The following is a 23,037-nucleotide window of genomic DNA, read 5'->3' as shown; positions in this document are numbered from 1 at the left end:
CGGTCGAGGCAGCTATGTATATATCCTTCCTCCGGGGGGCAGTGGACGAACACACAGCAGGTTCCCACCACTCCACTTTTACGCATATAAAAGGATTGATCTACCTGCTGATGTACGACATAGCAACTTGCATGAGTATATAAGTAGCACAAAAAAATTCAACATTAGAATATCTAGCTAGTAGTAGTAGCTAGATGTTCTAGAAGAACCAAAAAATTGACCGACGCAGGGATCGAACCTGCAATCTCTTGATTCGTAGTCAAGCGCCTTGCCATTGGGCCAGCCGGCCTACTTGTCAATTTCGGGCTGAAAATGTATTATGAGTGGAGAATACAAAGACCCACCTTGGATGCGGGATTTTAGGCTCATCGGGAGTAAAGTTCGCCGTTGAACATCCTAGTCATTGTCTGACACAGAAGGATACCCACATTCAATAAGAATAGCTCCTCCTACTCTGGTGCGTTGGGGTCGGTTCATATAAGGTGACTGGGCCGGGTATCGTGAATCTTGGTTAGAAGGATGGAGATGGCTTGCCAAGGTCTTGGATATCAAACATCAAACCCACAAGTGTACAACATCATTGGAGTTCCCCAGATCAAGTTTAGAATATGCAGAGGCTTGTTGTCCCTGTGAGAGATTCGGAGATCTATGAACGTATTGTCCATAAGGCCTCTAGAATTGTTCTCGGCCCAGATGACCGAGGCTGAAGAGTGAAGACCCAGGCCCGCGGAAGTGGACACTAGCGCTGGTCCCTAAAACTGACACTACTGCAGAAGAATCTTCATCGACGCTTCCATGTTTCCATTTGAGAAATGTGATTTTGTTCAACGGAGAGATGATACATCATACAAGGCACACTGGACTGCCCTGTCCCCCTCGTATGGTGAATATATGGTCTTCGCGGAGTACAGTACTCCTTACATGTAAACTTCGTATAGTTATCGAAAGGTAGTTCCTCCGGCATCGGTGGTTTCGTACCCGACCCGAACACGGGCACCTGGGCCTCAAAAGCAAGATCCCTGCCCGACCCGGATCGGGAAAACACGGAATATAGGAGGCGGCAAAGGTAGCTTATCTGTCGCCAATGGTGACTTTCTCCCATATCGACACGCTAACCTGGAAATAGAAAGGCTTGGCATGCGGCTTGGACCCACTTAGCGCCAGTGGCAACTGGGCTTTATCTGTAGCCAATAAGATGGCGCGGAAGCCAGCTTCATCTACCCAATTGCTGGTGGCGGATAGGAATTTGATGGAGAATCCGATGCTCTCGAAATGTCTCGCGAGATAAGCTCCTTCTCTTACCCTGAGAGACTCGAGATGCTCTCCATTGTACCCCATATAAACAGGCACAAACGGGGTACCTGCAGGATTTCAAGGCTGATAAGCTATCTGGGGGGGATCTAGATATTTAAAGATGAAGAAGTTCTATATAAGTGTAGACACCCAGTGCAGACATGGAATCTATTTCCCTGGGAAGATCTGGAAATATTCCCCGGAGCTGGTTCACGAGTTATCGTCTGCTATTAGGATCATACGAGATTCATGATGATCGAATCGTCATTAATCTCTTCCTATTTTACCTCTTTATTTTAGGTTATATATGCCAATGCCAATGCACTGAATATGGGGGAACGAGCCAAGACAGGGTCTACAGCTATAGGGAACCAAATTATCCCATTGCTATTGTCACAATCTCCGACCTAACCACTTTTGCCCACATCTCTATCTTCTTCCCCCCCGATTTTCTCCTTCTAACCGCGCCTTCCCTTGATTTATTCCTGGGATATTCCAATTGGCGATTTCCATTCAATTCTCTTACACTTGGCTTCTAATCGTGTGGGATTGCTTTTTTTGCTTACTATTGCCCTTGGGTTTGACCAATTCCACGGACCCACCGCGTCGATCTGACTTATCTTTGGACCTTTGGCTCTCTCCAGTCTCCACGCTAAGAGATCAGATTCCTCTTTATATTTTACTGGGCCCCGTGGCAAATTCTCTTCTAGACTCTTTGACTTGCATTCCTGGGGACCTTTCTTCCCTCTTCTCTCTTCACCCGCTGCATTGACTCCTTGATCCAAACTCTCCGTCTTACGCACCTTCCAGCTCCTAGACACCCGAGCTTCGAGCTCGTTCAGTAACACCATGGCGTTCAACGGGAAAGCCCCGTACGCCCCGGACTATGCTTCCTACAACTGGATTGGAGCACCCGCCAACTTCGAACTCGCGACCAACTCAGACTTGGGCGGCGATTCCCGTACGCATTGCCCCTGCGGTCTGCCTGCCTGTATCAAGCTCTAACGTTCTTCCACCCAGGCACCGAAAATGTGAATAAATGGTTCCAATCCGGCGACCAGGCCTACATTATCGTGGCCTCGGCCATGGTCATGGTCATGATTCCCGGTCTCGGCTTCTTGTACTCGGGATTGGCTCGTCGAAAGTCCGCTCTCAGCATGATCTGGGCCTGTATGGCTTCCTTCTCTGTTGTGACTTTCCAGTGGTATTTCTGGGGTTACTCACTTGCTTTCTCGACGACTGCTACCAATGGTTATATCGGCAACTTGCGCAACTTCGGGTTAATGAAGACCTTGGCTGATCCAAGCCCCGGTTCTCCACTGATCCCTGGTTTGCTCTTTGCTTTCTATGAGGTAGGATCTAACGATATATCCCCGTGTGATTGAGACTGGTGCTGATGCTGTTTTCTAGATGCAATTTTGTGGCGTCACAGCAGCTATTGTTATGGGAGCTGTCGCCGAGCGCGGTCGACTTCTTCCTGCCATGGTCTTCACTTTCATCTGGGCTACTATCGTCTACTGCCCGCTGAGCTGCTGGATCTGGAACAGTAACGGCTGGGCATTCCAATACGGTGTTATGGATTACGCCGGTGGTGGTCCCGTCGAAATCGGATCCGGTTTTACAGCCCTCGCCTACTCGATGGTCCTTGGTCGCCGACAAGAACGCATGATGCTGAACTTCCGTCCACACAACGTCTCCCTCATCCTCCTCGGTACCGTCTTCCTCTGGTTCGGCTGGCTCGCATTCAACGGTGGTTCCGCGTTCGGAGCCAACCTGCGGGCAACCATGGCCTGCTGGAACACTAACTTGACCGCGGCTTTCGCGGCCATCACTTGGGTTCTGCTCGATTGGCGCCTGGCGCGCAAGTGGTCGATGGTCGGCTGGTGTTCCGGTACCATTTCAGGACTTGTCGCTGCGACCCCGGCTTCCGGTTTCATCTCTCCCTGGGCTAGCGTGATCCTCGGCATTGTGACCGGCGTTGTTTGCAATTACTCCACCAAGATCAAGTACTGGATCCGGATTGACGACTCTATGGATGTGTTGGCAGAGCACGGTATCGCCGGTATCATCGGTCTGATCTTCAACGCGCTCTTTGGCGACGACGCCATCGTTGGCCTGGACGGTGTCAACACCGGCGCTGGCGTCGGCGGCTGGGTGATCCACAACTACAAGCAGCTGTACATTCAAATCGCCTATATCGTGGCCACCGCCTCTTACACCTTCGTCATGTCCGCCATTATCGCCTATGCCATCAATGCCATCCCGGGATTGCAACTGCGTGCCTCCGAGGAAGCCGAACTCCTCGGCATGGACGACGACCAGCTCGGCGAGTTCGCCTACGACTACGTCGAGGTCCGTCGCGACTACCTCGCCTGGACCCCACAGAACCACGACCAGCTCGAAGACGGCCACCAAGTCCCTGCCGCGCAGCGCTACGGTATCGGCGAGCACAGCGAGATGATGCTCGGCAGCCCGCCGCGCGAAATGATGCTCGAGGGCCACTCACCACCCAACGGCGAGGTCGGCCGGAGCAGTCGCGGCGGCAGCGAAGGTGACATGGCCATGCACGAAATTAAGATGGCCCCTGCTCCTCGCCAGGTTGCTGAGCAACATCCGCCCAACACACAGCAGGGCGCCGAGCCTGTTGTACTGAAACCGGTCAACGAGAAGACGGAGGACTAATCTTTCTCTTCCTCCTTTTCACAGCATCTCTTGCCATTCTGTTCCAGCCAGTTTTTCTCTGCGTTTTCGATCCATCTCGATATCCCTTGAGCGTGTTTTCTTTTCTTTGCAACAATAAAAGCCTGGGGCTTTTGATATACCTCCCAACCAATTCTCTCCGACTTGACCTTTCTCGACACCTACACCCGCACTCTACATACTACATCTCTCTCCAGCTCTCCAACCCTTCATCATATCCTCATCTACATCTCATCCTTGAACAAACATATTCCTCACTCGCAAAACCCATTCACTCTCGACCCGGAAAAGCAACTTGAATTATGATCTGATTTGGCCTGGCGCTCCATCTTTGCTGTGATTTTGGGGTCTTGGAATGGCCCACGGAGATATTCCCGGGGTCATTCCGGGTTCATTTTGGATGCACACAAATTGCGCAATGTCGCGAGAATTGGCTTGCTTCTTCTGTTTGTATTTTGCTTGCTGTATAGAGCGAGACAATTGATCTAGACATTTATTACTTATTTTTATCCATGATATTTACATGCATAGAGTGTAGATAAAGAATATGCACGTACCTAATGTTCATTTGAGGTCTAGAATGCAATATAAGAAGTCTCACAAGAATAGAAAAAATAAACCAAAAAGAATAAACAGACTGAATCTATACAAATCACCTCCTAACCATCCCCCTAACCCTCCCAACCTCCTCCTTAGAAAGCCTGCCCACAACCTCCGCCGCATCACCCCCCCTCCTAACCTCCTCCCACTCCTCCTCATCCATACCCATAACCAGCGTCATCTGCACACACCTCGCAAAACATTCCCTATGCTTATACCTGCCCGCACCCGACCCCACATCAACCGCCGCCCCCACAATCCCCGCAACATCTCTTTCCAACCTCGCAGCGCCAAGCGCATTAATCCTGGAATGGTACGACCAAAGCCTCTTCTCCAGCAACCGAGCCAGATACGCGATGGTCACGCCGAGGACGCGGTCGAACGCTGCTGGGGTGAGGATACGGGCGAAAGGAGTGCAGAGGTCGTTCCAGAGGGCCGCGAAGCGGGGCTTGACTGTTTCTTTGTCTGAGTAGTCATCTGCGGACGAGGGGATGTATTCGACGTCACGGAAGGCGTCTGCTAAAAGCGGACGGAGACGGGGTTTGATTGTGTTGTTGAAGATTACTTGGATGCCGTCGTTTAGGAGGTCGGTGACTTTTGATTCGAAGGTTGTGTGGAGGGTGTGTAGGGTTTGGGATATGGTTGTCGCGGTTTGCGGGGATGGGAAGATTGAGAGGAGATGAGGGGTTGGAGCTGGTGGGTTTTGGGAGTCGGATGTTGGGAGGGTTTTGGAGCCAGTGTTGTTTTGGACGATTCGGCGGATGTAGTCGACGGCTAGGTCGAGGTTGTTGATTTGGACTAGGAAGGAGATGGTGGTGGATTCCGGGGGGAGGCCGCCTTGCACGGCGGGTCGGGGGTAGCATTCGTCGCGCATTTTGCGTTGGGTCATGCCGATGAAGTCGGAGCCGAGGACGCGGGAGAGGGTGGGGACCACGTTTGTTAGGACGGAGGCTTGGGATGTGGCCAAGGATTGCTGGATCACTTTGTTGACGATGTACATGATGTCGTCCACGGCTGAGGTTATGTGTGGGGGGTCGGCTTTTAGGGGACGTTGGAGGTTCAGTGTTAGGCCTGATGGGGGTTCGTCTAGTTGGAAGGCTTTTTCGACGGAGCGTCGGAAGAAGAAGGTTGTCATTGCGTTGAAGGGGGACACCAGGCGGTCGTTGATCTTCTGGGCAAGAGGTGACTCGCGCAAGAAGGCCGGGAGCTCGAATCGCTTCTCATCGTCTGCACCATCCTCCGTAGACTAAGAGAAGTTGTTAGGTGTTGGTTCCAAGAAGGCAAGAGGATTTAAGGAGAAGGCCGAGGATTGTTACTCACATTGCATGTGTCAGCCAAGAACCGACAGTACAGCGACCACCGGCCTAGCATGATAGCCATTTCGTTCAAGATACCGTCGATTTCTTTCATATCGACACCCTCCTCGTCGACCGCAGCACCTGCCATGGCAGGTGCCTGCGAGGGCGGTCCTGGTCGCTGCGCGGGCAAAAAGCTCTGGACCAAGAAAGTGAAGGCGTAGGATTTGATATCCATCAATTTGCGGTCCACATGTCGCTCATCGCCCCAGGTATCCAGAATGATACCACCCTGTACATCAGCCTCGACCTGCAGCCGTTCAATGACCCGACCCATCTTCCTCGGGCCATAGTGATGCTCAACCAGCCCGCCATGGCCATCGATAATCTGCGCAATATGCTCAAACAGCTTGGTAAGTGCATTAGCGTAGAAGAACCCATCCTTAGCCTGAGCACCACCAGTGGCCCCATTAAGATTAGCGCGCGCCTTCGCAGCCACGCCCTGGCACACATATCTTCCATAGACATCGAGCCCAACCTCAGACCGGCCAATGAGCGGGAAAAGCTTGAAGAAGCGGGTAATCTTGGCGCCATCGTTCTCCTTAACCGCTTTCTCGAACTCACGCAGGAACAGCCCGCACAGCGACTCCGCAGCGTTATCCAGAGTCACACTTGGCGGGTCAGGAACCTCAGCCGTAGGAACCATCTCCGCAGCAAAGGCGCTATTGGCAACCGAGGCCGGAACTTGCGCCGCGCGGTGCAGGTAGCTGGCGGCTTTCTCCCAGTCCTGGGGCGCACCCATTGACCCCGCCACGCCTAGCGCACACGCCTTGAGTTCGGCCACTTGCTCGACGACCTCCAGGGTGGCCTTCACGCGGGCTTGCTCGAGATCCAGCCGGCGGACGGCGCTGGAGATCCGCTCGGCGGTGCCGGCGGCTTCGGAGAGCATCCCGTGGCTGATGGAGCGGGTGGTGCTGGCATGAGCACCGATGTTGACGCGCATTAGATCTAGTCGACCCAGCTCGCGGGAGAGGTCTTTCTGGGATGTCACTAGGGCATCGAGACGAGCTGTCACTGACGCTTCTTGGGTGTGGAGGTGGGACAGCGTGGCTTTGATCTCGGCGACGGAGCTGGCGTTGAATACGTCGGGTTGTGGGGAGGTCTCTGTGGGTGGGACATTCTGACCTTGGGGGCTTTGGAGTGTGCCATTATGCCCATTGGCTGTTGTAGCCATTCTGGGTGCCATTGGTCGCAATGGTTGTTTGCTTTGTTGCCAAATACGCCAGTTGTAGGGAGGCGCGGGCGGTGAGGGGGATTTTTGACAGCTTCACGGAGTACAGCTAAGTACACAGCTGGGCTACGGTGCGATAGGGTTTGTTTGGGGTTGTCTGATCGGAACAAAAAGAGCTTTGTCTATGCAACTGTCTCTTTCTTCTTTCTTCTTTGATCTTTTGTTTTTCTTTTCTTGTTATTTTGTTTGTCTCTGGTCTTTGTGAATCAAGCCGACGTCATTTCCCACCCCACGCTTTCTTCATATAAATTTGTCGAGCTTCTGTTTTCATTGCAGAACTTCCTCACTTTGTCGCATAGTTTGATACTCCGTCAGGCTTGACAATTTGCTCTCTGCCGAGCCCTCAACTGTCATCACCCGCCAATCCGAGTACCAAAAACTGCTGAGCATGGGCAACGAAGAGTCGACCATGGTGGACGACAAGGCGGCGCCGTCGGTGTTGGAGGCGCGTAGCGTGGAGGGAGTTGCCAAGTACATCAAAGAGCATAACGTGAAAAAAGTCGTGTTGATGGTAAGCGGACACTCCATACGTTGACGAGCTCCATCACTAATAACATCTAGGTGGGAGCCGGCATCAGCACTTCAGCAGGCATTCCGGATTTCCGCTCCCCTGACACAGGAATCTACGCCAATTTGGCCGCACTGGACCTGCCATATCCTGAAGCAGTTTTTGAAATCGGTTTCTTCCGGGAGAACCCCAAACCTTTCTATGCGTTGGCGCACGAGCTGTACCCAGGGCGCTATCGCCCTACCATCGCGCACTCACTCATCAAATTGATCTACGACAAGGGGATGCTCTTGAAGCACTTTACCCAGAATATCGACTGCCTCGAGCGCCAGGCCGGTGTGCCAGGCAACAAAATCGTCGAGGCTCATGGCAGCTTTGCGACACAGCGCTGCATTGATTGCAGGGAACCCTTCCCGGACGATGAGATGCACAAAATGGTTTCCGAGTCCGAGGTCCCTCACTGCGTCAAGTGCAATGGCCTCGTGAAACCCGACATTGTGTTCTTTGGCGAAGCTCTCCCGTCGGACTTCTTCGAGAACCGCCATCTGCTCGAAGAGGCGGATCTCTGCATTGTCATGGGGACTAGTCTATGCGTCCAGCCGTTTGCTAGCCTGCCCCAGGGCATTCGCCCGGGCGTGCCTCGTGTGCTCATCAATATGGAGCGTGTCGGGGGTCTCGGGTCACGAAAGGACGATGTTTTGGTCCTTGGTGATTGTGATGCTGGTGTCCGCAAATTCGCCGAGGCCATGGGATGGGCAGAGGAACTGGAGGCAGTGTGGGAAGAAACAAACCCCGACCCCAAAGCAAGGGCGGAGGAAGATGCTCCCCCGTTAACCCGGGATGAACGCCTGCAGGAGGAAGTGGACCGGCTGACCGAGGAGATCGATCGCAGTCTAGCGTTGACAGATGCATACCAGAACAAAGTACGCGACAAACTGGAGATACACGAGGGAGAGGAAGAGGCACACCGCCAGTCTGGTAGCGGTCTCGCCCATGTTTTCCCTCATTTGGCGCGTAAGCCGTCACATTAAGAGTAATAAGAGTTATGATTTTTCATGAATGAGATGTCTGGGGTACTTTATCTTAGGGAAGGGAAATAGGTTAATTCTGAATGAAAATATGATACCTCGAATGACTCGAATCTCCCATATAACTATATGGAGTACTGTGTACTTAGATGTAGCGTATCTACTGCAAGTCAACGCGAGCGCCAAGACGAGGCTGATCCTGTTTGACCGCCGATCATTGAAGTCGTTCTGAGGTCAATTCTCTTTACACAGTACGCTGCGTACACAATCATTTAAATAGACATAAAGACTGATCTTCTCGTATCTTCTATCTTGTATTCTCGAATATTCTCTCTTACCTACAGTGAATTCATCCAATTGTTCCAATTGAAGCTCGTTCCCACCAAAACAAGGCTGATCTTAAGGTTGCCCCACGTCTGAGATCAACATCGTCATTCTCGTCTTCTTCCCCCTCTGATCTGCCTTTCTTCCTCTTCCTCCTCTCTTCTTCCCTATAACCTACTTCAATTAACTCATCATGGTTGGACTTGGACCTAAACTTCCCCCCTCCCGCAAGGGTGAGCCTCTTCAAACTCCCTGTCCTGATCAATCACAGGCTAACCATGCGGTACAGGATCTCTGCACGACCTGCCCCAGAACCTGCTGGGAACAATCAAGACCTTCGAGGAGGCCTTCACGGTAGATGGAGCCAAGCTCAAGCAAATCGTGAACCACTTCGTTAAGGAGCTCGAGAAGGGTGCGTGTGATTCGCTTTCCCGCTGCCCGCTCCGCGTCGACCAGCTAACAGATCCAACAAATAGGCTTGACTGTCGAGGGCGGTAACATTGTGAGAACCCAATACCCTCCCCAGAGACCAATTGACCTATAAACTGACCTTGAAATGAATAGCCCATGAACGTCACCTGGGTCCTAAGCTTCCCCGATGGCAACGAACAAGGAACCTACCTGGCCCTCGATATGGGCGGCACCAACCTGCGTGTTTGCGAAATTACCCTGACCGAGGAGAAGGGCGCCTTTGATATCACACAATCCAAGTATAAGATGCCGGAAGAGCTGCGAACTGGCACCGCCGAGGAATTATGGGAGTACATCGCCGACTGCTTGCAGCAGTTTGTCGAGACTCATCACGCGGACGGAAACCTCTCCAAGTTGCCTCTTGGCTTCACCTTCTCCTACCCGGCTACCCAAGAGTATATCGATCACGGCATCCTGCAGCGCTGGACTAAGGGCTTCGATATCGATGGTGTCGAGGGCCAGGACGTTGTTCCCCCTCTGGAAGCAATTCTTAAGAAGCGTGTATGTCGCGTCCCTTGGGGATAATTCATCATCTTCATACGCGACCAGATAACTGACAAAATCTCTACAGGGTCTTCCCATTAAAATCGCTGCCCTGATTAACGACACCACGGGAACTCTTATCGCTTCCGCATACACCGACCCGGAGATGAAGATCGGCTGCATCTTCGGCACCGGCGTCAATGCCGCATATATGGAGAACGCAGGCTCGATACCCAAGCTCGCCCACATGAACCTGCCCCCCGATACGCCCGTAGCCATTAACTGCGAATACGGCGCTTTCGATAACGAGCATATCGTGCTCCCCCTCACCAAATACGATGACATCATCGACCGCGACTCCCCCCGCCCCGGCCAGCAGGCCTTCGAGAAGATGACCGCCGGTCTGTACCTCGGCGAGATCTTCCGTCTTGCGCTGATCGACCTGGTCGACAACCAACCGGGGTTGATTTTCAACGGTCAAGACGTCTCCAAACTGCGCAAGCCCTACTTCCTCGACGCCTCCTTCCTCGCCGCCATCGAGGAGGACCCTTACGAGAACCTGTCTACGACTTCGGATCTCTTCGAGCGCACATTGGGCATCCGCCCGACCCAGCCAGAGTTGGAACTCGTCCGTCGTCTTGCCGAGCTTATCGGTACTCGCGCTGCTCGTCTGTCGGCCTGCGGTGTTGCTGCCATCTGCACCAAGAAGAATATCGAGTCCTGCCACGTCGGTGCCGACGGCTCGGTTTTCACTAAGTACCCTCACTTCCAGAAGCGTGGTGCTGTCGCCCTGCGCGAGATTCTCGACTGGGCTCCCAATGAGAAGGATAAGGTTACTATCATGGCTGCTGAGGATGGTTCCGGTGTCGGTGCTGCCTTGATTGCTGCCCTGACTCTGAAGCGGGTCAAGGCTGGTAATTTGGTCGGTGTCCGTAACGAGGCGGACATGAAGACTTTGGTCTAAACGGTCTGGTCTGGTCTTGTATACATGGCAACTCATATGTGATGGACCTGGTGTTTGTGTTTGGTTTTTACTTGATCTGAAGGATTTGACTATATCTTGGTTTCTACATGTCACTCCTTAGGGCACCGTGAATAGTGAAAAGCGTTGGTGGTAACCCTAGGTAGTATATACCAATGTGATTATTGATCAATGAAGTACCAAAAATGAAGTACTACTGCGTAGGTACAGTGGTACTAGAGAATGGTGGGTACCTGTGACAGTATGGAAAGAACATAGATTCAAAAAATTGCTACATAACCTCCGTGGCTGATATATGAGGGTAAATGAAAGAGTATCTCAGACAAAACAAGTACACATACGAATATTTGGTTTGCTTAAAATGTTCCTGCTGTACGCCAGCCGGAGGGAAAAAGAAAAGAAGGCCCAACGATTAGCAAGCAAAGTGTTGGTGGTAGAGTAAGACCCAGTGAAAACAAAGCCGGAGAAGAAAAAACTGGAATATAGGATGAAGGATGGACTAGAGGAGAAAAAAGAAGACCAGGCAATGGCTTCAAAGGCCAGATTGACGAAAGAAAACAGGAAACAAAGAGAACCCCGTTGAGAACTCATATAAAAGCCAGAACGCCCCTTCCCAGACTCAGATAACGCCAGAGGAAATATAGAAAAAAGCAGAAACCTTCAACACCGGATCTCCCTCCCGAACCATTGATGATTTGATACCCCGAATAACCAAAAAAAAAAGAAAAGAAAGAGTTATATGTCCGGTCTGGACGCGCTCACCAAGGCTCAAGCCTTAACCTCACGGTTATGCAATTAAACTCGCGTCGACCGTTTTCGCAGGCCAAATTCCTGCTCCTGAAGCTCTCGTATCAAACGAAGACTTTCCTCATCTGCTGCCTCATCTCCAGTCATGTGTTGGGTGTGTTTGTGCTGGCGCGGAGATAGTGATGTAGGGCCGTGGCGGGTGAAGTGCTTCTCATACATCGGAGAGCTCTTCTTTGCATGTGAAGACGAGGGGCGTGAAGAAGGCTTCCTTGCCGAAGAGGGTGGAGCAGGAGTTGTCTTGCGTGCGGACGCCGCTCGTGCTGGGGCCTTTGGAGCCCGCGGAGCAGCTGTGTCGGGCGCGAACCGATCGACATGTCGAGGTTGACGGGATGAGTGTCGAGAGCTAGAGTTGGGAGTGTGAAGAGCAGTTGACACATCCCCCTCCACAGACTGTACAGCATCCCCCTCTTGGGTCCCGTCCATCTCGTCGGCCAGCGACGTAGGCGGTGACACCAAGGAGGTGGCTGGCTTAGACGAAGAGACTGACGTAGTGTTCATGTCCTTCGCTTCTGCGGATTCGGCCAGAAAAGCAGGTGGTGAGGCATACGTAGCTTGTTTTGGAGGTGCTTCCTCCGCCACAGGCATGTGCTGGCTGGGCTGAACGTGAACGGTTCGTTCATGATCATAACCGTCCATCAAATCGGCTCGTGCCATTAGCTCATCACCATGATGGCCGAAGAATATGGCAGGCTGTGTCATGGGCGATGTGCTTTCCTGTTTCGTTTTCTTGGCTGTGGCACGTATGTCTTCATCCTCAGCAGGGCGTGCTCGTTTGACGGAAGCATTCGCACGAGGTTTGGAACGCTCCTGGGCTTTGATAGGATCTATCCGGCCGTACTCATCGTGTATGCAACGACGCTGGGTTTGAGTCAGTAAAAATGGAAAGATCAATAGGATCAGGCAACCTGGCAATCACTAACCTTACTCTTCCGACAATCATCGCACGCTTTGCTGCGCCCCTTTTGCCCCCGTTGGCTCCATCGGGGCTCATGTCGATGAGGCGATTGGCAGCTACTGTGGAATTACCCATGACCGCGGATTGGAACCTTGCCGAGCTCTCAAATCGTTCCAGATCAGCAAGATGCCCGTTGGTCTGGAACCCTTGAGATGCGATGGCCGCAAGAGAGTTCAGCGCAGAGACAGCGTCTTGTGCTAAGGAAGATGGAGTGCTCACGCCAGAGCCAGGTGTGAAGGCATTGGCCGGAACTTGTCCATTCAGCACTGAATCGCCGGGCTCATCCTTGTGTCGGCAACGGATACGTCGTTTGCGACAGGCATCACAGGCCACTCGCTTGGGACCAAGGCCCGAAGCTCGCTGCACAGCTCGAGGCTTGGGAGTGATAACTTCTTTGATGCCGTTGTCCGAGACAACATTGAATGGCACCGGTGTTGCGCTTTCATCGGACTGCGCATAGGCGAAATTGTTGGCTGGCGGATTCGGAGTTGCAGGGAGCTCCTCTGAAGGCCACTGGACTGCTTGCCTCTCGGCATACGTACGCTGATTATCGAGGTTGCGTTCACATCGACGGCTTGGTCGCCCTGCGGGTTTCTTCTCTGCGATGGAAACTTTGTGGTTGCTTTCGATAACGCCAGGTCGAGTCCAGGGGGCGCCTTTTCATTGCCACGCTTCCACGCGACCCAGATTCCAAACCTTCGAATCATATCCACCGGATCCCCGGCACCCTTAGGAATGGAGCGTCTGACGGCATTTCGAACGTCCATGGAGACGACTCCATCCACAGTATAGCCACCAGCAATGAGTGCAGTCCGCAGCAGATACTTGGTCAGTTCAAGTAGACCCTCTAACTCGGCCTGCGAATAAAACCGCGCATTGTGATGGGGGGAACCCCGAGGTTCCTGATTGGCACGTTCTCCAAACTCATAGTATATAGGATATTGACGGTGGAACCGATAGTTCTCATCTTGCATGAATGCATCAATCACCTTTTGCGGAATGGGGTCATCCTCCAGATACCTCAAAGCCGTGTACCACTGGATCTTCTGGAAGAACGGATATCGGAACTTCTTGGGGACCTTGGTATCCTTTTCAATGTTGAGCACCTTGATTTGCATCCCATAATTGAGTTTAGTCAGGAAGTTGCCGCCAATGACCAAGCTGTTTTCTGGGGTCCAAACCGCGTGAATCCAACCAGACGGGATCAACATCGTGTCTCCCTCGGAGAGATCCACACGATAGCACTCCTTGGTCTGATCCCCAAGGAACATCGAGTCCTGGGCGGGAGAGTTGCACCACTCTTCGTACTTCTTGAGGTGCTTATCTTTGGGGGGAATGAAGAAGAAAGTTTTCTTGCCCTTCAGGATGTGGTAGTACACCGAAGAACCGCCAAAGTCGATATGGAAGTCGGTATAGCAGTCGGCGACAGACATGAGGCAGTAGAACTGAACCTTGGGGTACTCGCCAATTGCCTTCAATTCCTCGGGCCACACAGCATCTTGCAGATCCAAGTCACGAACAACCTTCGGTCGTCGGATGAGTCTGCCCAATTTGCTCTGCGATACCTCTAAACTGATGACATTCCTGACGGGCTTGTTCACCTCGGTGCTTTCATAGTAATCGGCCCATTTCTGCATGGTCCATCTCTTGTCCTCTCCTTGCTGGGACTTCACATCGATGACCTCGACCCTTTCTCCGGGTCCGTAAAGCTCCGCCACAGCACGGACGGAGAGACCCTTAGGGATGACCATACCCAAGAGATCTTGCCCACAATCAATCGTTTCTTCGACGTGGGTCTGTTGTTCAGGGAGATGATCGAGGATTTCGTCAAACATCTCTTGAGATGGTGCCTCCTGAGCTAGAGCTGTGATCTCTGGAATTTCTGGATTGACGGGCTCGCAGCTGTTCCAGCAGGCAGGTATCACGATGGGTTCCGTCCATCCATTTCCCCGTTCGAAGTATTCCGCGGTGACCAATTCAGGCTTCATTCGAGGGAAATTCTCAGGCTGGAATCGGATCTTGCCTTGACGGATGGGCTCAAGATAATGATGCTCCAGTGAGTCAGTGGCAGCTTTGACGACGCCTTGGTTCAAACCTGCGTAGTCAATGGCTGTCCGAGCACGCGAGGACTTGCGCACAAAGGTCGTTTGACCATAGGCTGGTCGACATGACCGGCATATATACTTATCAACTGTGCGAACCTCGCGATCATTCTTGAAGCCGGCGCAGACAATATGAAACCACTGTTTGCATCCATCGCAATTGATCCACGTGTCTTCGTCCTGTTCCTCAGTCTCAACTGGGATACGAACTAGATGGCATGCCCCGCAGCTTGCTTGATTGGCATCGCTCTCTTCCTCTTCCACTTTTGGTGGAACTGCTAGGGGCTTTAGTGGGAATTGAGGTCCCTGCAAATCGGCCGAGGCATGAGGTCCAAACGTAGCATGATGAGAAGTGCCAGCTGGCGCGTTGCGAGCTTTCTGGTCACGTTCCTCATCCCAAACAATTGGCGGGAGAGTGCTAGCGCTAGTGGTAGGACGGGTCCCACGCACCGTAGGACGCGACATGAAGGCCGACCCGTCAGAGCGAGAGCGCACGCGCGCATAAGGAAGACTTTCAGGATTATGGTTCATTTTGAGATCGCTCTGGCCTGAGATTCCAGTAGCAAAGCCGACTCGAGCTTGACGAATGGCATCGCCTGCGTGGTGATGGTAGGACTCGTCGATGCTCACTCTTTTCGTGTGGTTACCCGGTTGGAAATGGGTGGGCCGTGCCAGGTTGAGTAGAAGCTCTGCATCAGTTGTCATGCTTTCCAGCCCCGTTCCGTGTGGGTTGTCGGTCAACATTCCTGGCCGCGGGCGGTAGGGCGACGGGTTCCTCGCCGACCGAGCTCGCTTAGCCGGACGTTCAACGTCCGCGGAGTCGGAATAGAACAAGGGAATAGCTGACGGAAGACTAGGGGAGGGCGGGTTGTGAGGTAGCGGCGCGAAGGTGGGGCTGGTTGCGAGGGCGATTGTCGCAAGCGTGTCGATGGTCGAGTTTGAGCGGCCATGGCCCGATCGCTGGTGTGAACCACCTTCTGCAGCGACATTTCGTCTATGATTGGGCGGAACCTGCTCGTTATCAAGACTAGGAGCTCGAGGAGGACCGCGGGCGGACCAGGAGGAAGAAAACTCGGAGGTTGTGGATGGAGTGATAGGTTCGATGGCGCGTAGAGGAGGGGAAGGAGTACGGTATTGCGGCGGACGGCCGCCGATGGGATTCGCGAATGATGCCGCGCTCATCATTTTCGCGAATCAGTGAAGGATAAAACTAGGTAAATTCGAAGATGAAAGGTCGGAGGTGCAAAAAGATGCGCTTGCGGTAGGCGGCTGCAAAGCGGGGATACTGGACCACACAGGCTAGCGAGAGGCCGGCGCAGGAGAAGGGGATGTCATTCCCGGCAAAAAGACATGCGCAGAGCAAACTGCAAGTGTATGATTGATATTCGATGGAAGATTGTGAGCGTAGTGAGTGGTGGACGGGGAGTCGCGGAGCGTTGCGTTGAGGGGGTTGTATCGAGCGGCGGGAGGACAAAGGCGCCGAGAGTCGCGCCGCAACCTGCGGGCAGGTAATGAAGGAGATTGAATGAAACCCAGTAGCCAGGAAATGAGCTCCTGTCAACTGGATGTAAAGTGAATACGAATGGATGAAGCGCCGGGAGAGAGAGGGAGAAACGGATGAGCGCGGTGTGTTGGGCGAAGGAGGAAGCGGGAGTCGACTAGCAGCAACCTTCTGAAGGTATGTACACGGCACAGCTGCGGGCTCCTACATTACGCTACACACCATTATGAATGTTTACCCGAGGATCTAAATGGATTGCATCGGTTGCTATATCAGGAGTATTGACTGTAATATGCGATTGTGTTTACTTAAAAATGACCCCCGACTCACTTGAGTCCTGTAGTTCAAAGGAAGCTGGCGGCGTCGAGAGCGTCCGCCCTGATGATACGAACCGGTACGATCTTAATACGGTCACGTGCTGTATCTGGCCAACCTTCACGCTTGAGAAAGTCACGTGATTATGTCACATACGGTTCAGGAAGCAACAGCACTAATCCGAGATCAGTAAGCGCAATGCCAAGACAAACCTCGTGGATGTTCTTGCGCCTTAACTCTCGTCTTCTGCCTCTTCGATATTCCAACCAGCCACTGATACCTTGTGTATCTTTCTTGTTCCCACCTTAATTCAACATATTCCAGGACCATCTCGCCTCTGAGGATGAGCCGAAAGCTCGCCCCCGAAGCCAATCGGTATGTGAACATACTTTTTCCATGCCCCTCCCCCGATCGTCGACAGAAGTGCCATGATTCCATCAACTGCGGGATTGTTGGGCCCAGCGGATCTTGATTCAATAGAAATGACTAGCGCTAACATACTATTTTCCCGTTTTCAAGGATTCTCTTCGTCAAGAACCTCAAGTACGTACCTGATCACTCGTCGCTTTGCTCCGGCTTGCTTCCCCGCTCGTCTTTACACATCGCCAGCGGATCGCTGACATTCTGTTAATAGCTACAACGTAACAGCAGAGCAACTGTTTGACTTGTTCGGGAAATTTGGTCCTATCCGGTAATAGTCACTCATCACCTCGGTTCAGAGCTCCACCTAACACCACTTTGCAGCCAAATTCGCCAGGGCATTGCCAACAACTCCAAGGGAACTGCATTTGTCGTCTACGAGGACGTCAACGACGCCAAACAGGCATGCGATAAGTTGAACGGTTTCAACTTCCAGAACAGATACTTGGTCGGTATGTATCGCACATCGATCAAATGACTTTTGGAGAGTGCACATGCTGACTCTGGGTTTTCTAGTTTTGTTCCACCAGCCAGAGAAGATGGTTCGCACGAAAGAGGATATCTCGGAAAGACAGGAGAACTTAGAACGGCTGAAACGGCAACACGGGATAGAATGACGTGACGAATTCTCTTTCTCATGATGTCCTCTGCTATCATTCGACTATGGACGATATTGCAGGGCTCTACTATTCAATCACGGTTTGGTTGAGGGGTTTCGGGCGTTATTATTCCCTGGGTGTCTTTTATTCTTATTTCAGAGGGTTCGATGGTTGACGGGGCTGGTTCTGGTCGTCAGGCATGACCCAGAAATGATCACGCAAACACGCTCGGCGAGATTTTACTGCGTTTCTTATATCAAGATACATAACCTTAAACACTAGTCTTACTCTCTTCGTCGAATCGACTCTCCACTTTGCTCCATGCAACGTTTCTAGCGTTATAGCTGGACCCACGGATCATGCACATGCTTCTTTACCTGTGTATTGGAAGCGCCTTAATAGGTATGATCTGAGCTGTTGCAGAGCTTTTGATCTGTTGGATCTATAGCTCAGTCAGCGTATTGCAGCCTTGCAGGAGACGTCAGGCTGTCGCATCACTGGGGCATTAGTACCCACCTTTATGCAGGCAGCTGGGGACTTAAAAAATCGACATGGCAATACCGACCTGTATACGGAGAGTAGAGCCTTAAGATGATTAGATGAACTCACTCTCGTACTGTGTGTACTCCGTAGTAAAAAGCACATGCCAAGACAAGGACCCTTAAAATAGCCGGATACTGCCATCCCAGGGGAGAAAAACAACCTTGTCGATCCTGTTGCGGGGACGCCCTGACACCGCCCAGAGGGCCAGAGCACTGCCCAGTTGCAACTTCAAACTCATAAACCCACCTTGACCTTATTCTAACTCAAATATTGAACCCTGGCCCGCTACACTGTTTCTTTCATAGCAGAGACAGCTGCTTTCTGGCAGGGTCTTGACTCTTGTTTGGGTCTTGCTGATCTGATTCAACTGCATTCCCGTCTGAATATCACGCGGATGACGTCCGACTGTCTCCGCCTTTGATAAACGCCCACTTCCTGGTTTCTAGGCTTACTTGCACATGTCGCGCTCCTTCTGAGATTTTCCTTTCGTCTCTTTCTGGTCATACCAGACCTAAGAAAGATGGACGCAACTGGCTCGTTAGCTTCGTTAGCAACGACCACTCTCATCGCTGCTACTGGCACCCTCGCCTCCTATGCTAGCACGGCTCATCCAACGTCAGACGCATCCTATCAAGGAACATCCTCTTCCAGCCCAGATCCGGATCCAAATGACGATGGAGGAGAATGCAAGTTACTAGGTCCGTTTTCTGTGTTTGTGCAAGTTGCCCTCGGCAGTCTCGCATTATTATCTCTTGTCTACAAGAGATGGAGAGAGCGACCCCAGCGCCCGCTGAAGGTCTGGGCCTTTGACGTCTCGAAACAAGTTTTCGGATCTGTGATGCTGCACCTGCTAAATCTACTCATGTCAATGTTTGCTGCGGGCCAACTGGAGATTCGGCAGTCATACAAGCCGAATCCATGCTCGTTCTACATGCTGAACTTGGGAATCGATGTAAGTGCCTCTTGATACTCTGATCTATTTGCAAGATTATAGGCTGACCACCATCGGACTTAACAGACTACACTCGGTATCCCGATCCTAATCCTTCTTTTGCGCGTTCTCAACTACATCGCATTCTATACCCCTCTCGCGAACCCCTCAGAATCGATCGAGTCAGGCAACTATGGCCAGCCCCCACGTGTAACATGGTGGCTCAAACAGTCTATCGTATACTTCATGGGATTGCTCGGCATGAAAGTATCAGTCTTCTTCATCATCCAGCTCTTCCCTTTCATTGTCAAGGCTGGCGACTGGTCTCTACGATGGACGGAAGGCAACACCGCTCTTCAGATCATTTTTGTTATGCTTCTTTTCCCGGTCATCATGAACGCGATACAGTATTACATCATCGATATCTTCATCAAAAAGCAAATCTCGTCGCAATATACGGAAGGCGACACGGCTGGAGATGTCGTGGAACATGAGGATTCTTACCATCGGGAAGCGCTTCTCGATGGTCTGGACGAATCATATTCAACTGACTCTGACGATGAAACACCCAGGAAATCTCCGAGAGTTACCTCCCAGCCGAAGGCTACTGCAGATGCGCTCCAGGAGTCGGAGAACTTGCTTCCCGAGGATCATAACCCTGTTCCTCCATATGAACCTCCAAGCTCAAGCAGCAGTCGTGACGGACATGCAACACATCACTAAACATTGCTCTGGGAATCACAAGTTGCTTGTTTTGGGTCATTTATGAATTCTAACGTGTATATATGATTATTCTGCTATCGCATATGAATATTTTTACCTATTGGAAGCGTGCAACATCTTATCAACTACTACGCAGTATATACCTACTGACTACTCGAAAAGCTCTTGCAACTCAGGTCATGGATCGAAGGCTTCGCAAGACAGCGTTGGTTGTTGTGTTAAAACAGCCCCTTTTGCAGATTTCTTATGAACCAGGCGGCAGGCGTCTTCAGTCTTCTCACTTCTGATTCTAAATAATCCAAAAATTGACCAGGTGAAAATCAAATGAATTTACACAGTACATAACATAACTACCACTGCGTAGACCTAGAGTAAAGTCAGTGCCCTAAACGGTAAACCCCAAGGCCAAGCATGCCGCCTTACACACCGCCCTCATCTGCCGGCTCTGGAAAAATCAAAGAAGAAAAATATTCCAGCTCCGCCTGAGGAACATAAGCGGCTTACAATCGCATAATTTTCTCTCCATATAACTTTTGTGATCGAGTCTGCAAGTATAAGCGCTTAATTTGCAGACCATTTCACACCAGCCATCATGCCTACAACAGGGCTGAAGGTGAAGACCAAGCGGACAACCACCCGGTCTCCGCTTGAGAACACTACGACCAATCTCCGCCCAGAAGATTCAGACATCGAAATGGACGACGATACCAGCTCGGACGAGGAGGACATCCCCGAGAAAGATGAGGCCGAATTGAAGCTGGAGCGCATGCTCTTTGGCGACGATGAGGGGTTCATGGGCGCATTGAAGAAGCAGCAGGACCGCGAAGCCGAAATGGCTCTCACTTTGCAAAGTGATGAGGAGAGTGCCGGTGAAAGTGCAGATGAGGACGAAGGCGAGGATCTGGCTGCTATGGCTGATTCAGACGTATGCGACACCAAACCTCAATACTTTCCCCGAACTTCAGAACTCCAATCTAACCAGTTTACTTTTGTATAGCTTTTCTTCCTTGACTCTGGCGCTCCTCCCACCACTGATATAACCCCATCGGAAACTCTATCGGATGCCGAAAACGACGAGGAAGAAGAAGAAGAACCCGCATTGTGGTACGACAGCGACGACGACCGCCTCGCCGTGTCCCTAGCAAGCCAAGCCCGGCTCCGCAAACTGCGCAACACTGAAGACGAAGACGTAGTCAACGGCAAGGAATACATCCGCCGTCTGCGCCGACAATTCACACGCCTGCACCCCACGCCCGAATGGGCCACCCCGGAACTCAAGCGCCGCAAGACGGACTCCGACTCAGACGCCGGCAGCGGCGAAGAGATCGACTCGGACGACGAGAACGAGCACCTATCCATGCAGCCACTAGCCAAGCTCCTCCGAAACGCCTCCGACCTAACCCGCATCGAAGACAACGCCCGCGGCAAGCGCAAGCTGCGCCAGGAAGTCATCGACATCCAGCGCCTGAAGGACATCGGCAAATCCCAACCGTCCTCCGTCGACTCCCTGACCTTCCACCCGCACTACCCGCTCCTGCTCTCCTCCGGACCAGCCTCAACCCTCTTCCTGCACCACATCTCCCCCTCCGCGCCAGCCCCCAACCCCCTCCTCACCTCCCTGCACATCAAGCGCACTCCCATCCACACCTCCGCCTTCGCCGCACCATCCGGCAACAAGATCTTCGCCTCCGGCCGTCGGCGCTACTTCCACATCTGGGACTTGGACACAGGCAAGGTCGACAAAGTCAACGGCTCCGCCGACAGAAAGGAAGAACAGAAATCCATGGAGCGCTTCAAGCTCTCCCCCTGCGGCCGCTTCATCGGCCTCGTCGGCACATCCCGCAAGGGCGGCGGCCTCATCAACGTCCTGGACGCCAATACCGCGCAGTGGATCGCGCAGGTGCGCGTCGACGGCCGCGGCGGTGTCGCAGACTTTGCCTGGTGGTCCGACGGCGAGGGCATGACAGTCGTATCGAAGAACGGTGAGGTATCCGAATGGGACGGACGTATGCGCCGCGTTGTCGCGCGCTGGGTCGATGCCGGTGCCGTCGGCACGACGGTTCTCAGTCTTGGTGGACGCTCGGGCCGGACGCAACTTGGCGGTGATCGTTGGGTTGCGATTGGTTCTTCGAGTGGTATTGTCAACGTGTATGACCGACGCGTGTGGGCTGCTGCGTATGCTAATGCTTCTGCGTCGGAGAGGGATTCCCCTGCTCAGGCGGGTATTCCGCGTAACCCGGACCCTGTAAGGGTTTTGGACCAACTCACTACGCCTATCAGTCACTTGGTGTTTGCGCCTGATGGGCAGATGATGGTTATGGCGAGTCGGTGGAAGCGTGATGCTTTGCGTCTTGGTATGTTTTTTTTATTCCTGGTCTTTTTATTCTTGGTGCGATTCTCATTTTTGTGCTCGAGCTAACCGTTGATTCTTAGTTCACTTGCCTACTTGCACTGTATACCGCAACTGGCCTACTTCTAATACGCCGTTGGGTCGCATCTCTTCCGTGGCTATTTCTCCTAACTCGGAGCAGTTGGCTGTTGGTAATGAGCAGGGCGCGATCCGTATGTGGGAGATTCGGGGGTAGATGTACAATTTTCAAATACAATATATATATGTTTTCTTGTCTATTGCATCAAATGGTAGCCCATGCTTATGTATAAGCTTGTGTGTGTAGCTCGTTCCAGCTCGTGGTCTTTCCAAGGTTTTGGATTACTTAGGGCTAAAGGTTCGCGATATCAACTCACTCTGCGAACCAGACGAACTGACCACCTAATATCAGGGCATCCGTCGACCTATCCGTTCCTACTGGGCTGGCAGTAAGAAAAGAGGAAAGTAACTTTACCCTGTCGTCCATGCAAGCGTATTTGTGTTTTCATGTCAGTTTATTGTTTTGAGAGTCTTCATAGCTTTCTAGCGAGCAGAGACAAGTACGCGGAACGCCGAGGTTTCACGAAAACGGAAGAAGAAAGATAAAACCGCGCCAGGGTACATGCAATTCATGTCAAATCAAATCAGCGTCATTGGTATCATTTATGGGAGGGACAGAACTGTTGTCCTTGGACAAGGAAATTCGGTAACAAAAGGGTATCAGGGGCGAAGAGGAAGAGAGGAGGAAGAGTCTAGAGAAAAAGAAAGAAAGAACGTAGCAAGAAACTTCTCCGGGAT

At 52.1% G+C, this 23,037-nt stretch overlaps 8 protein-coding genes across 8 annotated transcripts; 6 read left to right on the top strand and 2 right to left on the bottom strand.

Moving 5' to 3' along the window:
- Positions 1 to 2,142: 2,142 nt before the first annotated feature.
- On the top strand, positions 2,143 to 3,975 carry N7515_003783 (ammonium transporter; the record flags this gene model as incomplete). Its single annotated transcript, XM_056664527.1, has 3 exons — positions 2,143 to 2,254; positions 2,314 to 2,645; positions 2,704 to 3,975. 3 exons carry the CDS (start codon positions 2,143 to 2,145, stop codon positions 3,973 to 3,975), a joined length of 1,716 nt encoding a protein of 571 aa, XP_056523584.1.
- Positions 3,976 to 4,645: 670 nt separating this feature from the next.
- N7515_003782 (Golgi transport complex subunit COG4) lies at positions 4,646 to 7,134 on the bottom strand (the record flags this gene model as incomplete). The annotated part of the gene is made up of 2 exons (XM_056664526.1): positions 4,646 to 5,839; positions 5,914 to 7,134. 2 exons carry the CDS (start codon positions 7,132 to 7,134, stop codon positions 4,646 to 4,648), a joined length of 2,415 nt encoding a protein of 804 aa, XP_056523583.1.
- A 433-nt stretch (positions 7,135 to 7,567) lies between these two features.
- N7515_003781 (SIR2 family NAD-dependent protein deacylase) lies at positions 7,568 to 8,718 on the top strand (the record flags this gene model as incomplete). The annotated part of the gene is made up of 2 exons (XM_056664525.1): positions 7,568 to 7,690; positions 7,741 to 8,718. 2 exons carry the CDS (start codon positions 7,568 to 7,570, stop codon positions 8,716 to 8,718), a joined length of 1,101 nt encoding a protein of 366 aa, XP_056523582.1.
- Positions 8,719 to 9,232: 514 nt separating this feature from the next.
- N7515_003780 (putative hexokinase Kxk) lies at positions 9,233 to 10,957 on the top strand (the record flags this gene model as incomplete). Its single annotated transcript, XM_056664524.1, has 5 exons — positions 9,233 to 9,272; positions 9,329 to 9,451; positions 9,516 to 9,541; positions 9,604 to 10,011; positions 10,082 to 10,957. 5 exons carry the CDS (start codon positions 9,233 to 9,235, stop codon positions 10,955 to 10,957), a joined length of 1,473 nt encoding a protein of 490 aa, XP_056523581.1.
- Positions 10,958 to 11,770: 813 nt separating this feature from the next.
- jhd1 ([Histone H3]-lysine-36 demethylase) lies at positions 11,771 to 16,024 on the bottom strand (the record flags this gene model as incomplete). Its single annotated transcript, XM_056664523.1, is given in 3 exon segments — positions 11,771 to 12,640; positions 12,708 to 13,265; positions 13,280 to 16,024. 3 exon segments carry the CDS (start codon positions 16,022 to 16,024, stop codon positions 11,771 to 11,773), a joined length of 4,173 nt encoding a protein of 1,390 aa, XP_056523580.1.
- A 630-nt stretch (positions 16,025 to 16,654) lies between these two features.
- On the top strand, positions 16,655 to 17,692 carry N7515_003778 (putative pre-mRNA branch site protein p14; the record flags this gene model as incomplete). Its single annotated transcript, XM_056664522.1, has 6 exons — positions 16,655 to 16,734; positions 16,980 to 17,030; positions 17,175 to 17,198; positions 17,290 to 17,346; positions 17,400 to 17,527; positions 17,592 to 17,692. 6 exons carry the CDS (start codon positions 16,655 to 16,657, stop codon positions 17,690 to 17,692), a joined length of 441 nt encoding a protein of 146 aa, XP_056523579.1.
- Positions 17,693 to 18,737: 1,045 nt separating this feature from the next.
- N7515_003777 (STIMATE family protein) lies at positions 18,738 to 19,871 on the top strand (the record flags this gene model as incomplete). Its single annotated transcript, XM_056664521.1, has 2 exons — positions 18,738 to 19,169; positions 19,236 to 19,871. 2 exons carry the CDS (start codon positions 18,738 to 18,740, stop codon positions 19,869 to 19,871), a joined length of 1,068 nt encoding a protein of 355 aa, XP_056523578.1.
- A 592-nt stretch (positions 19,872 to 20,463) lies between these two features.
- Positions 20,464 to 22,456, top strand: N7515_003776 (WD40 repeat domain-containing protein; the record flags this gene model as incomplete). The annotated part of the gene is made up of 3 exons (XM_056664520.1): positions 20,464 to 20,796; positions 20,869 to 22,225; positions 22,305 to 22,456. 3 exons carry the CDS (start codon positions 20,464 to 20,466, stop codon positions 22,454 to 22,456), a joined length of 1,842 nt encoding a protein of 613 aa, XP_056523577.1.
- Between the last annotated feature and the right edge of the window lie 581 nt (positions 22,457 to 23,037).

Source organism: Penicillium bovifimosum, assembly GCF_028826915.1.
Source record: "Penicillium bovifimosum strain IBT 22155 chromosome Unknown utg000003l_segment0_segment0, whole genome shotgun sequence".
Taxonomy (NCBI): domain Eukaryota; kingdom Fungi; phylum Ascomycota; class Eurotiomycetes; order Eurotiales; family Aspergillaceae; genus Penicillium; species Penicillium bovifimosum.
Note: the sequence above shows the minus strand (reverse complement) of the source record. Positions and strands in the feature narration are given on the sequence as shown.